Source organism: Microtus oregoni, unplaced genomic scaffold (assembly GCF_018167655.1).
Source record: "Microtus oregoni isolate MIOR12 unplaced genomic scaffold, Mior012 000026F_ref0000081, whole genome shotgun sequence".
Classification (NCBI taxonomy): Eukaryota; Metazoa; Chordata; class Mammalia; order Rodentia; family Cricetidae; genus Microtus; species Microtus oregoni.
In genome coordinates, this window is record NW_024543085.1 from 24,632,299 (window position 1) to 24,648,567 (window position 16,269).

The following is a 16,269-nucleotide window of genomic DNA, read 5'->3' on the forward strand; positions in this document are numbered from 1 at the left end:
TCACGAAGGGACCCAGATTCTTCTTATTCACAGAGCCCCATCTGCCTCAAGTGCTGGGGTTAAAGGCATGCAGCACGGTGACAGGCAAAGAAGGTTCCTTCCCCCATTCCGCCGCTCCATCCCACGTGCTTATTGTGAAAGTGTTCACTTTGCCTCAAGCTACTTCATCTTCTCTCATCTCTGTACGGACACTATTTTATGAATTTGATTTCCTTTTGCCCCAAGAAAGGAATGGAACACAGCATCCTGTTCAACCAGCCCTGCTTTCTGGATCCTTTTAATGCAACTGACTGATAGACCTGGCATAGGGATTCGTTTTATCTATGCCGTGTGGTAGTCAGTGTATTGCCAAAATCCCCATTCTAGGTACATAGTGCATTTTTCTTAGCCAAAGGTTCAAGAAGTGATTTCTTTATTGGGTCTTGCTGTGCAGCCCAGGCTGGCCTCGAACTTGTGATTTAATTGCTGGGGTTTAAGATCTGTTGTCACATCTGCTCTGGGCATATGGTAAGCTAGTCTTGACACTAGTGAGGTTACATACAGGTGATTTCATTAGTGCAGTTCTGTCATTGTGTTTGGAGGGATGGTGGGAGGTCTTTAGCAGGTAAAACACTCGTCAAGATGTAGGATGACCTGAGTTTGATCTCTGAAACCTACAGAGTGGAGAGAGAGAACTGATTCCCACAGGTTGTCCTCTGAAGTCTACACATACACTGTGGTGTGCTGGTATCACCCCCCCCCCAGAAATGTAAATGAAAAGAAAATATTATTGGAGGTCTGGCTAGATAGCTCGGTGGGTAAAAGTTCTTGCCGCCTAGCCTGATGACCCGAATTTGACCCCCAGGACCCACATGGTGGAAGGTGAGAACCCACTCCTCTAAATTGTTCTTTGATGTTCACAAATGTGCCCCCCCCAATAAATTAATAGTTGTACAAGTAAAAAATATGACTGGAAACCCAGCATGGTGGCACGCACGTGCCCTCCATGTAAGCTAATGTCACACATATCTGTGTTTGTTGGCTTTGTGTGCACACGTGCACACTAATTTAGAGACAGGGTTTTGCTATATAGTCTGTACTGACTTTGAACTCTTGGCAACCCCCCTGCCGTAGTCTCCTAATTGGTGGGATTACAGGTCTGCATCACCATGCCCAGCTAATTCCAATTTTTGTATCAGTCAAGGACATATTAGGTTATATTGTAGCAAGACCTGAGCTCCGGAAAGGAAACAGTTGCCTAAACAGTGCTCCCCCTTCCTCCGGAGGGAGGTGCCCACACCACTCTGGCTGGTTGGTAGTGCGCAATCTCAGGCTGTTGTGCCCCACCCCCATGTGCCCCACCCCACGTGCCCCACCCCCATGTGCCCCACCCCCACTCCTCATCTGCCTGACTGCTGCCAGCTGGGCCTCCTCCTGTTACCACGTGTTAGATCTGTGGAAACGTGGCACCCAGATAGCTCAGCCATACTGGTAGAGAAACTTGAGCCCCACTCCGAACTTAAGTTTGAATTGTAAGTAAAAATGTTATTTTATTTTTTCCCATTGAGGGAAGAATAAGGGTGTCTTACTTAGGGAAATATTCAACATCCTGAGCTGTCAGAGGAATGCAAATTAAAACAACTTTGAGATTCCATCTTACACCTGTCAGAATGGCCAAGATCAAAAACACTGATGACAGCTTATGCTGGAGAGGTTGTGGGGTAAGGGAAACACTCCTCCATTGTTGGTGAAAGTGCAAACTTGTACAACTGATTTGGAAATCAGTATGGTGATTTCTCAGAAAATTAGAAAATGATGTACCTCAAGACCCAGCAATACTGCTGTTGGGTATAAATCCAAAAAACACTCACTCATACTACAAGGACATGTGCTCAACTAAGTTCACAGCAGCAATATTTGTAATAGCCAGAACCTGGAAACAACCTAGATGCCCCTCAACTGAAGAATGGATAAAGAAAATGTAGTACAGTTACACAATGGAGTACTACATAGCAGTAAAAAATAATGACATCTTGGAATTTACAGGCAAATGGATGGATCATATTGAGTGAGGTAACTCAGACCCAGAAAGACAAATATAATATGTATTTGCTCATAAGTGACTTTCAGACATAAAGAAAACGCAGCCTACAGGCCACAACCCCAGGGAACAAAGACAACAAAGAAAATCTACAAAGGGAGGTGAAAAAGACAAGATCTGCTGAGTAAATTAGAAGCCTGGGAGGATACGGGAGAGGGCAGAAGGGGATAGGAAAGAAAGGGAGTGGAGAAAAAAAGTGTAGCTCAACAAAAATAAAAAAAGAGAGAGAGAGAGAGAAGTTAGGGCCTAGGCATGTAGCTCAGCCAGCAGAGTGCTTCCTAAGTGTCCTAACTTCCTTTCTATTACTGTGATAAAGACCATAACCAAAAGCAACCTCGGGAGAAAGGACAGCTGGCAGTCCACCATTGAGGGAAACCATGGCAGAAGCTCGTGGCAGGAACCTGGAGCCAATTAACAAAAGCTATTCTTTATTTCAGTACTGAGGACTATACTCGGAGGAAGGGAGGGGAGTGGAGAAAAAAAATGTATAGTTCAATAAAAACAAAACAAACCAAAAAGTAAGGGTGTCTTACCTGCAGGAGAGATGTGAGTTCGGTACTGGCCTGCCTACCAGGAAGGCCACTACTGGTAGTCATTGAAGTCTCAATATTCCTGCATTCCTTTGTTTGTTTTGAGACACTGTCACTGTAGGGTCCAGAATGGACTCAAACGCACAGCAATCTTCCCTCAGCCTCCTTCGCTGAGATTACAAGTGAACTCTACCACTCCTGCCTAGAAGCTCACTCCTGACCCCTGGTGGTTGAACGAGGTCAAAGAACTAATTCTGCCTAATTCTGAGTAGATTGGAACAGGTAAGAACTGATTCCCAGCGTGGAAGCTCCCCGCTTCCCCAGCCCTGCCACCCCCCCCCCCCCCCTTCGGGGAACTAGTATTGGTCTGTACGGAACTTCTCCATTGGTGTAAGCCCTGGAGTGAGGTTGCCTAAGAGAAGAGCCTCAACTGGCCCCTGGAAAGAGGGAAACCAGCCTTTACTGTGCGAAGAGGTTGGGGGTAGGGGCGGCGTTGTTACAGCAATGTAGCCGCCGAGCTGGACCACACATTGCATACAGCACCTCCAGAATTCAGACCCGGTCCTCACTGACCTCCTCCAATAGCGCATAAGACACTAGAGGGGAAAGCAGGTTTAAAAAAAAAAAAACAAACTCAGATGATAATTCTGTGACAGATATTTATATAGGACAGAGGCACAGGAAGCTATTTGGAGGTAGGTGTTAATGAAGAGTCTCTTCTGATTTGTTTTCCCTTGTAGTTTCATGTGTGTGATAAATGTGTGTGTGTGTGTGCGCGCGCGCGCTTGTGTGGACACAGCGCACCCCATGTGGGGAGAGAACCATTTCACAAGGCAGCCTTGTCTATGTAGTTTAAGTAGGGCGTAAATTGTGATCCCAGCGCCTCTGCTGCATCTTGAGTAGTGGGGTTACAAGAGTGCACTGGGACCAGCTAAAATGAAGAGAGCTGGGGTCCTGCTGAGTTTGGGAAGTATGTCTGAGCAAAGACGTGGCGAGGGGCCAAGGCACAGGACACTCTAGTTTTAAATGTTTTCTTTCTTTCTTTCTTTCTTTTTTTTTTTTTTTTTTTTTTTGGTTTTTTGAGACAGGGTTTCTCTGTGGTTTTGGAGCCTGTCCTGGAACTAGCTCTGTAGACCAGGCTGGCCTCGAACTCACAGAGATCCGCCTGCCTCTGCCTCCCGAGTGCTGGGATTAAAGGCGTGCTCGACCACCGCCCGGCACTCTAGTTTTAAATGTTAACTGGCGGTCTGGGCTCTATTGCCATCTAGTGGATGCTGAGGAGAAAGGGATTGTTGTACCATATTCAATAGGGAAGGAAGGGGTGGGAGTAGAAGGAAGAAGGAAAAAAACATTTTCAAATTGATCTTATCAATTCTGTAAAACTTCAACCTTTAGAACAGCACGAGGCTAGCTATGAATAGACAGTTCAAATAAGCTCAATGTCATGTTTGACCTGGCAAGCTGACAACCTAAATTCTGATCCCAGAGCACATACAAAAGCCCATAGCAGGAGTAGCGGGAGCTTCTGTGATGCCGAGGCCCAGGAGAGCTGAAAGAAACTTGCTGGCCTACCTGACCTGGGGTACACAGTGCACAGAGACCTGGTCTCAAGGTGAAAGGTAAGGGCCGACACCTGAGGGCTGTCCTCTGAGCTCCACAGATGCCATGCTCACGGCTACACCCCACATAGGAAAACACACGCAGATACACTCACGTGTCGCACACTCAAAACCAAAGAAAGGAATAAAAGAAAGGGGCAAAGAAAGGAAGATAGGGAAAGAAAGGGGAAAAAAGATGGCTGAAGTTGGGTCATAAGAGTTTTCATTGCAACAAAGGTGCCACTGACCAGGCTGGCCTTGAACTAATGGAGATCACCTCTCTCTGCCTCCTGAGTGCTGGGATTAAAGGTGTGCACCACCACCACCACCTGATTTAGTTCTTTTATTTCTATAGAACCTTCCAGCACACTCTATATATATATTTTTAATTTCTCTCTGAATCCCACTGCAAAAAGCTTTTGGGACCAGAAGTAGTGGTGTACATCTTTAATCCCAGCATTCAGCAGAGGCAGGCAGATCTCTGTGAGTTTGAAGCCGGCCTGGTCTACATAGTGAATTCTAGGACCACTAAGGCTACACAGTAAGATACTATCTTTCTTTTTTAAAAAAATATTTATTTATTTACTCATTATGTATACAGTGTTCTGTCTGCCTGTATGCCTGCAGGCCAGAAGAGAGCACCAGACCTCATTACAGATGGTTGTGAGCCACCATGTGGTTACCGGGAATTGAACTCAGGACCTTTGGAAGAGCAGGCAATGCTCTTAACCGCTGAGCCATCTCTCCAACCCCAGTAAGACACTATCTTAAACAAACAGAAATGGAAGTAAATAAATGGTAAGAGTCTGCCTCTGTGGTCGAATACTCACCTAGCAAGTGCAAGGCTCTGAGTATAGTCCTCAGTACCGAAGGAAAAAAAAAATAGCTGTTAATTGAAGTATCCCAAGCATCCAGAATACTGCCTAGCACATAGTAGGTGCTCAATAATATTTATTACATGAACAAATCTCACCTTAGTGATGAAAAGAGATATTATAAATATGATGGTCACTTTAGCTTTATGGAGATATAAAAATTTATGTGGTGTGTGTGTGTGTGTGTGTGTGTTGTAAGCATCTTGAAACTGAATCCACGAATGTAGTATGTTTCTTTTCCTGTGGTTAATAAGGAATTGTGTGTCTCTTCATGACTAGTAGCAGTTCCTTCTCTTTTCTTTCTTTCTGTTGCAAAAAGGGGTAGTTTGTTCTAGGAGCGGAAAGGAGAAGGGCTAGGTGTGCCAGGCTGGAGAGCGAGAAAAGAGAGAAGGGCTGATGTGTGATATCATGACCTCTTCTGGGTCTGCAACACGGTACCCGCCTTGCCCTGAGTGCATGTGAGCTGGTCTTTCTGTTGGCTGAATGGAGCTTAGGTACACAGAGTGCTGCCCGTCTGGTTTGGTTTTCGTTCTGAGACCGAGCCTCCCTCTGTAGTACAAGCTGTCCTCAAATAAGCAACCCAGGCTGGCCACAGACTCATAGCAATCCTCCTGTCTGAGCTTCTTAGGTGCTGAGATTACAGGAGTGAGCCATCACTCCGCAATCAACTGCTAAAACTCATCTTTTTGGACAAGTTGTTTTCATTTTACTAATTCCTAACACACCCAGTCTAGACATTTTACAATTTCTTTGATGATGCATTATTTTAAAATGTGTTTATTGTCCATGTGTGGTGGCATATGCCTTTAGTCCAAGCATTTGGGAGGCAGAGGTAGGCGGCTCTTTGAGTCTGAAGCCAGCCTGATCTACACACTCAATTCCAGGCTAGCCAGGGCTTTATAGTCAGAGCCTGTGCCAATAACATCATGAAAAGGAAAGGAAAGGTGTTTATTTATGAAATACTTTGAAATCTGTGTCACCCAAAAAAAGTTTTTCTGGGGTTTACTTTAGCAATATGGTTGAAAAGAAAGAGACCAGTATGGGCCCTGACAGATTCGTGAAATGGTCTGTATATTTCATTAAAGTTTTCTAAATGAGATCTAAGCCGGCCTCAAATCCCTGGGCCGGAGCGCTTCTCCTGCCTCAGCCTCCCAAGTACCTGACACTGCAGGGGCACATGTCCCACCCAGTTCTTTGGGTGGCCCATTCTGACCTGGCTTTAACAGACACACCATCAAGTCGTTGCTTCCCCCTTTGTTCACACTTTATAAACAAGTAACAGCCTGGTTGTTATTTTTTTTAATCTCATTTTTTTTCATAAGATGGGGTAAAGAAAATTAATTCCCTTTCTCCCACCCTTCCATTATCCTGGGCAGATCAGAGCCTGGCTTTTTTCCCCCATCACATTTAGTTGTTTTAAATGTGTGTGTGTGTGTGTGTGTGTGTGTGTGTGTGTGTGTGTGTGTGTTTGAACGTCTGCACGAAGCTGCATGTGGAGGCCAGAGGACGACCTGATGGCTCAGTTCTTTCCTTCTGTCCTGTGGATCTCAGGGATCAGATGCTGACCCTCAGGCTTGGCTGCAAGCCCTTCTACCTGCTGAGCCCTGCAGGTCCCCAACGCCTGACTTTAGGTAAACAATTTGAACTTACAAAGAGCTTTTGTGTGAGGCTTCCAGTGATGAGAGAGGATCAAAGCCTGTGACTTTCCCAGAGACCTATCCCCAGTTTGCCTGACCAGCTGTCTTGGTAAAGGCTTGGCGTACGCTTGGGAAGGTCATTCTCCCCCTGCTTGGGGTAAGGGTGAATGTTTAGAATCTGGGACTTTTCTTCTGGTTTGCAGTCAGTGCACAGTCCTAGGCGTCCTCCTCCGGTCCTCCTCTCTCTTCCCTGTTGTTAGCCATCGCATGCCCTGATGTCATTGCTGCCATTGTGAGCTGACAGGCCCTCCCAGCTCTGGTGGACATGATCAACCATAAGCAAGCGGGGGCCTGGAGCTGGGGAGGTGGTGGGGAGCAGTGGTCCCAACAACACCTTAGAGTTGGGCTGGGTCTGTGTGGAGCCCCAGAGATGTTCCCCAGCCCATTCTTTTTAAGAACCAATGAATAAAATTAGGGGCCTCCCTCCTGCGGTCAGAGACCCGAGCCCTGGAGTGGAACTTGGAGTAGAAGATGGCCTTCTCTGTCAACTCATTCATTCTCCAGAATTCAACCTGTTCTCTGACTCAGTGGTGTTTGAAAGCACCTTCATCCAGGTACCTCCTGCATCCTAGGGATGAGTCCTGAGGGTGGGGGAGGCCAGAGGGAACCAGAGGGTCTAGGTCCCAAGATCACCTCCCTTTGTGCCTGCAGTGTGAGGAACTCCCTGCAGACGTCCTGCAAAAAGTTAAGTAGTGGTTTGGTACAAGAAAAAAGGTTGTTTGTTTGCTTTGGGTTTTTTGCTGTTCATTTGTCATAAGAGACACGTGTTACTGTGTAGCCTTGGCTGGCCTGGAACTATGAAGACCAGGCTGGCCTCAAATGCATAGAGATCCTCTAGCCTCTGCCTCCTGAGTGCTGGGATTAAAGCTCAACTTAAGCATCTTTTTAAAAGGGTTTGTTTGTTTGTTTTATATATATAAATTGTGTCTATCTGTACACATGAGTGCAGTACCCTGGGAGGCCAGAAGAGGGCATCAGAACCCCTGGAGTTGGAGTTGCGGGTGATTGTAAACTACAAGATAGGGATTCTGGGAACTGAGCTCCACATGCTCTGTAAGAGCGGTAAACACTCCTCGTGGTCCAGCTGGTTTTTCTTTTTAGCCCTCATGATGTACAAGGAGCTCCATTCAACCATGATCAGCGGTAACTGTCTAAGCAAGCTCTATCCAAGATCCTTTGGACCAGCAATGCATGATTACAGACACCCAGGGCATTCTCTCTGGACTTTGGCTGTTGAAAACGGTGTGCCAGACAACAGGGGTCCCACAGCCACTCTTTGTGGGTATTGCTGAGGTTCTGGTAAGGAAATGACCAGGCAGAGGGACTTGGAAGTGCCCAAGTTAAGGTGGAGAGACTAGGCAGAATCAAGGCTCTGTTGTCAGGACCCACGGAACGAGTCAGGGAGCCGTAGGGAAGATGGTGGGAACCTTTCCGTGAGGGTCTAGTAATTAAATGTGAGACTCACAGCAATGAGCGACTTCCCACCCTGGTCCCAGTTTGGGAAAACTATGTTCAGGGTTCCTGGTACCCCGTTTTCCTGTGCTGCTCCAGGCGGACACCTGTATTCCTGGGAGACGAGCTAGCACGCCTTGGGTGAGAGAGCAGTAATGTGGGATCCAGACCTTTGCAGTTCCTGGTCATCCCTGTTTGTGTGGTGTCTTGGCAGAGGACTTGTCCTCTTACTTTGCTCTATATGATCTAATATTGGCACTCTTGAGAGTCTCTGAATGGGCTCAACGTGACCCAAGAGAGCCCGGCCTTTACTTAGAACGATTCACTCCTCAGTTGGATCCACTTCTTCCTCTCTCCTCTGTTCTCACTGCCACCCTATGGCCTCCCCAAAGCAGGACTGGTTTCCAGCATTTATTGGCACTTACTCTCAGTGGGTACTGTCCTCTGTTCTGTGAGGACTGCAGATTCTATTCATAGCATGGGCTCTCAGAGATGTCATTTCTTTTTCTCTCTTTAAAATCAGTTTTGTTTAGTTTTTGTTTGTTTGTTTGTTTGTTTGTTTGTTTTGAGACAGGGTTCCTCTGTGTAGCCCTGGCTGTCCTGGAACTAGCTCTATTGACAAGGCTGGCCTCGAACTCACAGAGATCCACCTGTCCCACCTCCTGAGTGCTGGGATTGAAGGCACATGGCACCACTGCCTGGCCAGAATTCATTTTTCTTGAAGCATTACTTAGGCTGGTAGGAATCAGATTTCCGCTTTCCTTGGGGTTTCTCTTCGTCTCCAGTTCCCACGTGGGGTGTAGAGTTGCCAGAGCTGACTAGAACAGTGGGAGAAGGCCGCTGGTCTTGGACACACAGGTGTCTCCACGTTACCGATGGCTCCTTAATGGTCACAGTTCCTGTGCACTTCGAGGGCGAGCCGAGCCGAGCCAATGCCCCTGTGCAGGTGGTTCACTGCCCCAGCCCTGCCCCTGCCCCCACGTATTATGGGAAGCAGAGGAAGTTCTTCTGATGTTTGAGGCCCTGCAATAAGCTGCCCTCTCTTGTCTGAGGGAAGTTCTCCAGCCTCCTCCACTTGAGCTCCCTGGGGCTTTCCCACTCTACTGTCTTTCTCCTGTAGAACTTTCTTCCCTTACAGGTCATTAGAAAGCTGTGCTAGCCGGGTGGTGGCGGCGCATGCCTTTAATCCCAGTACTTGGGAGGCAGAGACAGGCCATCTCTGTGAGTTCGAGGCCAGCCTGGTCTACAAAGCTAGTTCCAGGACAGCTAGAGCTGTTACACAGAGAAACCCTGTCTCAAAAAACCAAAAAGGAAGGAAGGAAGGAAGGAAGGAAGGAAGGAAGCTGGTTTCTTTGACCCAATGCCACTCAGCTTTTTTTTTACTTACTAAACAGCTTTCTGTTTGTTGTTTTGAGACAGGGTCTCATGTACCCCCAGGTTGCTTTCTAACTCCACGTGAAACCAAGGACCTTGAAGTGCTGATTCTCCTGCCTCAATTCCCAAGTGTATCTTTTCAGTTTGATGTGTTTCTCTACACAAAGCAGTACTACACAGGGTTGTTGTTGTCCACAGACTATGTCTGGGGAGACCTATGAAAGGGACTGGTGGCAGGTAACCGTCTAGCTCACCAAGCCAAAGTGGCCCTGTCTGGTATCTGTGTCCTTCCACCCCTTGTCTCCTTGTCTGCTCTCTCTCTTTTTGACCCGTGTGTCTGGGCTTGGTTTCCAGGTCACTAAGCAAGGAAACTGGATGGATGCCTATGAAAAATCTGCCACTATGATCATCGGGGTAACCTCTTCTGTGCCCTCCTTGCCGCTCCCCAACGTCCTCCTAATGGCCAACGTCACCTGGCCTCATGGGCCGTTTTCCACCTCTAGCACACCTGGTGCCCCTGTCATCACTCTCAGCAGGTAAAGGCTGGAGAGAGGGGACGGGGCTGTGGGACGATTGGCAGGCATATGTATACTGTGCGGGTGGGCTTCAGATCAGACGAAAAGGCAGTGCTCTTTATAAGCTCCGCAGAGTTCACCCACCTGTTGATGTGATGCTTGTTTATTTAGTGGTTTTTTTGCAACAAGTGCAGAGCTGCAGATCAGGGGTGCAGCACAGCTCTTGTTTCCAGCTGAGTGTCTGAGGAGCTTGGCTTCATTTTATTTTATTTTTCAGGGTTTTTTGTTTTTTGTTTTTGTTTGTTTGTTTTAGATGGGGTCTCCCTATGTAACCCTGGCTTGCCTAGAACTCATGATATAGACCAGGTTATCTTAGAAGTTGAAGAGTGTCAGCCTCTCTCTCTCTCTCTCTCTCTCTCTCTCTCTCTCTCTCTCTCTCTGTGTGTGTGTGTGTGTGTGTGTGTGTGTGTAACTTTTAGGAGCTGCTTCTCTCCTGCTATGTGGGTTTTGGGGATTGATCTCATGTCATTAGAGTTTAATAACCAGCACCTTTACCCTCAGAGCCATCTTGCCAGCCCAAAGATAGAGATATTCAAATCAAATAGGGCTATGAGATATTGAGGTTGAAAAAAAGATCTCGCAAATCCCAGAATGGTGAGCCTGTCCTAGAAAAGGGTGGGTGGGCATAGGGAGAGAGGATTCAGTGGATAAGGGGCTTGCTGCTCTTTCTGAAGTCCTGAGTTCAGTTCCCAGCAGCTATGTCAGACAGCTTACAACCACCTGCAGGATACCTACAAATATGTGGCGTTCACACACACACGCAACTAAACCTTAAAGAAAAGAAAAAGGAAAACCATAGTTCAGTTGGCAGAGTGTATGCTTGGCACACACAGAGCCCTAGGTTTGACCCCCAGCACTGAATAACCTGAGCACAGTGATCCAAACCTTTCATCCCAGAACTTGGGAGATGAGGACAGGGGATCACAGAAAAGAACAGAAAAACATAAAACCTCAATATATATGAGACAATCACCTTTCTCACTTGTTTGATTCCAGGAATCAAAAAGATGGAGGGAAAGGCTTAGAAATTAAGAAATCTTTGTTCTATTTTCCTCTTACGAAGATTTCAGTGTAAACAAATCTTGAGATTTTTAATTCGGGTTTTGTTTTTTTGAGACATGGTCTCCTGTAGTTAATGCTTGCCTCACACTGGGTAGCTGAGGGTGACTTTAAATGCCTAATCCTCCTGCCTTAGCCTCCCAAGTGCAAGGGTGACCACTGTGTCCAAGCCACTGTGCGTATACATGCATGCATGTGTGCATGCATGTGTGTGTGTGTGTGCATATGTGTGTGATGGATAGATACAAGCATGTTTATGTTTGTGTCAGAGTGCAAGGCCAGAGGACGTGTTGGATGTCCTGCTCTGTCATATTCTGCTGTACTCCCATGAGGTGGTCTCTCACTGAAGCTGTGGCTCACTGGCTTGGCTAGGCTGGCTGGCAGTGACCTCTCAGGATCCACCTCTTTTGGCATCTAGTCCTGAGGTGATAGGGCCCACACGACAATGTCTGCATTTTTTTTTTTCTTTTAAACATGAGTGCTGGGGATTCAAACTCAGTCCTCGATGCTTGCACAGCAAATGCCTTTTTTTTTTTAAATGCTCTGAGTCACCTCTTTCTTCACTCACCAAACTTCTCCAAGCCTCTGTTACCAATGCATACTTATTGACGTTTATCTTTCCCTCATGAAAGGGTTTAATGAGAACTGAGACAGTATGCACCAGTAACAGTAGTGGTGGCAGATGATTTTTATTTAATATTTTTTGAGACAAAGTCCCGTAGCTCAGGCCCTCAGTTCCCAGGTGGCGGGATTTAGGCGTACACTCACTGTTATGCAGAGTCTTTCCTAAGGGACAGAGAGCGTGCAAATGATCAGGGGAGTCAGTCCCCAAGAGCTATGTACTGCCAACGCCCTCCAGGCAGCGCGGGAGGTGCCAACACACAAACTTCCTGATCATGCCCAGGATCCTTCCCCTGAAGTATGTGGAGCTACAGATCTATGACTACACCAAGCGCATCCTTCGGGTTAGGACAGTGACCGAGAAGATCTACTACCTGAGGCTCCACGAGAAACATCCACAGGCCGTGTTTCAGTTCTGGGTCCGCTTGGTGAAAATTTTGCAGAAAGGTCTGTCTATCACCACCAAAGACCCGAGGATCCAGTTCACTCACTGCCTGGTGCCCAAGATACCCAACCCCTCTATCGAAACAACAGTAAGTGGGGGCGCCCCGCAGCATCTGCAGGGAAGGAAACAGAGAGGCGTGTCTCCATGTAACCTACTCCTGCACACAGAATGCTCACACATGCAAATGGACACTTTATATGCAGGTCCCCCATCCACGAACCCACTCCACACCTTGGGTCAGAAATACTCAGGAGAAAATATTGTGCTCTTGCCATGCTTCCCCGAACAATACAGGAGAGCAGCTACTTGCATGGCATTGTGTTATGTGAGGCACGTGCCAAAGCTCCATCTTTGGAACTTGAGTAAAGTGGATTTGGATACTGTATAGTAGATCCTGGAACCGATCCCCGTGGATCTTAGGGACAAGAATGTATGTTACTGAATGCAATGCCGTTGACATTTTGAAACATTCTATCCTCTCACGGGCCCTTCCCCTCATTTAGACACCGTTTCCTGACCACGGTGGACTACATCTGAATGACTCTTACTATGAAAGTTACTTTTCAGCAAATATGAACATAATTGCATGTGTCTTGATAGACTTATTCTTTCTGCATTTTTGTAAAGACGGGATCCTGCTACATAGCCCAGGCTGGCTTCAAACTCAAAATCTTCCTGCCTCAGCTCCCACAGCTTCTCCTCCTGTTGTAGGTAGATGCAGGGCCTCCCGTGTACTCAGTGCTAGACAAGTGTTCAGCTTGCTCTACCCCCGAGCTATTGCCTTTTTGTATTTTCTCATCATTTACCTATTTAGTGTGTGTGTGCTATTGTTGGCACAGGTCTCCCTCTATAGCTTAGGCTGGGCTGGAATTCACAGTATAGCCCAGGTTGCCCTCACACTTACGGCTAGCCTCCTGTCTTAGCCTCCTGAGTTGCTAGGATTGCACATACACACCACTACACTGAGCTCCCTTGGGGTGTGAGGACTTCCGGGACCTGCCCAGTGAAGAAGCGCCGGTGCAGTCTCTGCAGTCTGGCAGATGATTGCTCCCAATGTGAGATCTTAAAGCTGTTTCACTAAGGTGTGTGTTTTGGTGTTTTGATAATCACCTTAGATCAGCTGCTCGAAGGTCCACTCCGTGCCCTCTGGAGAGCGTAGCCTCCACAGCACACCAGAGAAAGTGTGCTGTTGCCAGAGGCCTCCATCACTGGCCTGGCAATACTGTGAATTAATGCTTATAGGCCTGAAACTGAAGTCAGTCCCACAGACTCCTTCAAGGCCCTGCCAGGGAGAGCGTGGATGCTCCTGCAGCAGCAGGACCCTCTGACTTGAATTTCCCCACACAGCCTGAAAGCAGCGTGCCAGCATCCTCCCAGCCCAGTGAGACCGTAATGCTGCTGGCGGCTGAGCGGAACAGCGGCAGTCTGTTAGGGCTCTCAAAAAGACACCAGCTCACGGGAGACAGGTGAGTCCTGTGTTGTTAGCTCCAGTCTCCCTCGCCCTAGCCGAGATTCATGGTGCCTATGCCACTCTCTGTCCTGCCAGCTCTCGTTCTTTTTGTTCTAGTCAGCCACACAACTTTGTCCCCAAGCTTGTGCTTGAAGCAGGTTCTGTGGCACCCAGGCATCTGAATGTTCATTCTACAGATAAACTCCACTGTTTTCAAATGGCAGATACACAATAGAAGTGAAAAAATGGGTAAATTAATTCCAAGAAATGTGAGTTAGTAAATGAGTCAGTTAGCTACCGACTCACTAATCCCAAAGGCCCCTTGGGAGAGCCTCTCCTTTGTCCTCTCTACCTCTGGTGTAAAATGGGCAGTGACCAAAGACTCCTCCTAGCTCCAAGTTTCAACTAATTCCCTTACAAGCAGCCACAGATTGAACCCCCACGTGCAGGGCAAATATAACTCATACGCTGCCATCAAGGCATAATTTGTTTTGTTTTTTAATTTGTGGTCCCCCCCCCACTGGGAGGAGTTTTTTTTGTTGCATGGCTTTAAAAGCTTCTTTTCTGGACAGTCCCTACAGAACACGGTGCCCTTTTAGAAAAGAAAATCTGGTTCTTTCAGATTGCAAAACCAGCCTCACTTTGGAAGCTAAAATGTCTGGTACCTTAGTCTACCTTCTTGATGCCCTCAACCTGGTCCCACTCCTCTCTTCTCCTCCTCCACTCTCCCCTCCCCTCCCCCATGAGCTTCTTATTGCCCCGATGGCCTCAGACTCACTATATAGCCAAGGGTGACCTCAAACTCCTGATCCTCCTGCCTCCACATCCCAAGTGCTAGGGTTCGAACCCAGGGCTTCATGTATACCAGTCAAAGACAACCCATGGAGCTACATCCCCAGTCCTGGTCCCTTGGTCTTGTTTGCTTGTTTGACTCAGGGTTTCACTCTATAGCTCTGAATAGACTTGAACTTGCTGTAATCCTCCTGCCTCGGCCTCAAAAAAATTTTTCTTTCTTTGGAGCCGACGTGATGGCTCATTGGTTCAGAGCATTGGCTGCTCTTCCAGAGAATTCAGGCTTAATTCCCAACAACCATGTGGCAGCTCACAACTGTCTATAAGTCTAGGTTCAAGGGATCTAACATACTTTTCTGGCCTCCTCAAGTACCGGGAACACAAGTGGTGCACAGACATACATGAAAACAACCCCCCCATACACATAAAGTAATAAAAAAATTCATTATTTTTCCGAGGCAGGGTCATCAACTTCTCTTTCCATTTCCCCATGATTTAAGCTGATTTTTCCTCTTAGGAGCTTTCTTGTGTTATTTTGTTGTTTGGAGTTTTTGTTTCAGTTTTGTTCTAAGACAGATGATCTTGAACTACTGACCCCTCCTGCTTCTACTTTCCAAGTGCAGGATTACCGGAGTGTATTAGCACACCTCTGTATTGTTTTGGATTTTTGTTTGTTGGTTTGTTTTTGAGACAGTGTCTCACTGTTTAGCTCTTGGGTAGCTTGGGACTCACTATGTAGACCAGGTTAGCTTTGAACTCACAAAGATCTGCTTACCTCTGCCTCTTCAGTACTGGGATTAAAGTTGTGCCCCACCAGGCCCTGCAAAGTTTGTTTTTATTTATTTTCTTTTTTTCTTGGACAAAGTCTTATTGTGTAACTCGGGCTGACCCCTGGTAGAGAAGTATGTGCTCTTAACTACTGAATCTCTCTCCATCCTTTAAAAAACAGTTTATTTAAGCAGATTTTTTTTATGTGTATGGGTGTTTTGCCTGTAGAGTGTTTTGCCTGTAGAGCCTGTGGGGACCAGAAGAGGACATCAGACTCCCTAGAACTGGAGCCATAGACAATTGTAAGATGCCATACAGATACTAGGAACCAAACTTAAGTCCTCTGAAAGTGTAGCAAGTGCTCTTTACTGCTGAGGTGTTTGTTCCAGCCCTTTAGTGGAGTCTAACACTGTTTTCTTTCCTTTCTGTTGTCTTCTATGACCTGGGACTCTCTGGACTCCCACAGATCCACTGAGACTACCATAGAAATCAACAGCTCCAGCAGCTGCAAGACCCCCCCACTGGTGGCATCTTCAGTTAATATGCCCATGAGAGCTACCTTGACCCACAGCCTCTGGGAACAAGAGAACCCAAACGAGAGCTTCCTGCAGGTTCCTGTAGCCAGCTCCTTAGGAGAGAACTTTTTGGGACCCTAACACCTAACCAGAACGCGTGTCGGCCAGCCCTGCCTCTTATAATGCTGCTTCCCACAGTGGGCCAAGTAACCACGAGAGAGATGAGATGGTGCTTATGCCAAGATGCTCCTCTACTTCCACCAATAAACCTCCAATGGAGTCCTTGTTGTTGTAGGTTGTGTTTTGGCGGGGGATGGGGAGGGGACTGGGACGGAAGCATCTGGGCAGCTGGCTCAGGGCTGGCTGGAAACCACTGCTCTACTCAGAAAAATAAATGCGAAGTAAGCACTGGCCTGCCAAGTCCGAAGCATCTAGACC

At 47.2% G+C, this 16,269-nt stretch overlaps 1 protein-coding gene across 1 annotated transcript; it reads left to right on the forward strand.

Moving 5' to 3' along the window:
• Positions 1-7,181: 7,181 nt before the first annotated feature.
• Fam71f2 (family with sequence similarity 71 member F2) lies at positions 7,182-15,972 on the forward strand. Its single transcript, XM_041675772.1, has 5 exons — positions 7,182-7,334; positions 9,961-10,142; positions 12,145-12,394; positions 13,654-13,772; positions 15,783-15,972. The coding sequence occupies exons 1-5, from the start codon at positions 7,182-7,184 to the stop codon at positions 15,970-15,972; spliced, it is 894 nt and encodes a 297-aa protein (XP_041531706.1).
• Positions 15,973-16,269: the final 297 nt, after the last annotated feature.

Coding starts and splice junctions, on each gene's coding strand:
- Fam71f2 (XM_041675772.1), top strand. CDS start 7,182: ATGAATAAAATTAGGGGCCTCCCTCCTGCGGTCAGAGACCCGAGCCCT. Junction 12,395..13,653: donor ACCCCTCTATCGAAACAACA/GTAAGTGGGGGC, acceptor TTCCCCACACAG/CCTGAAAGCAGCGTGCCAGC. Junction 13,773..15,782: donor CACCAGCTCACGGGAGACAG/GTGAGTCCTGTG, acceptor GGACTCCCACAG/ATCCACTGAGACTACCATAG.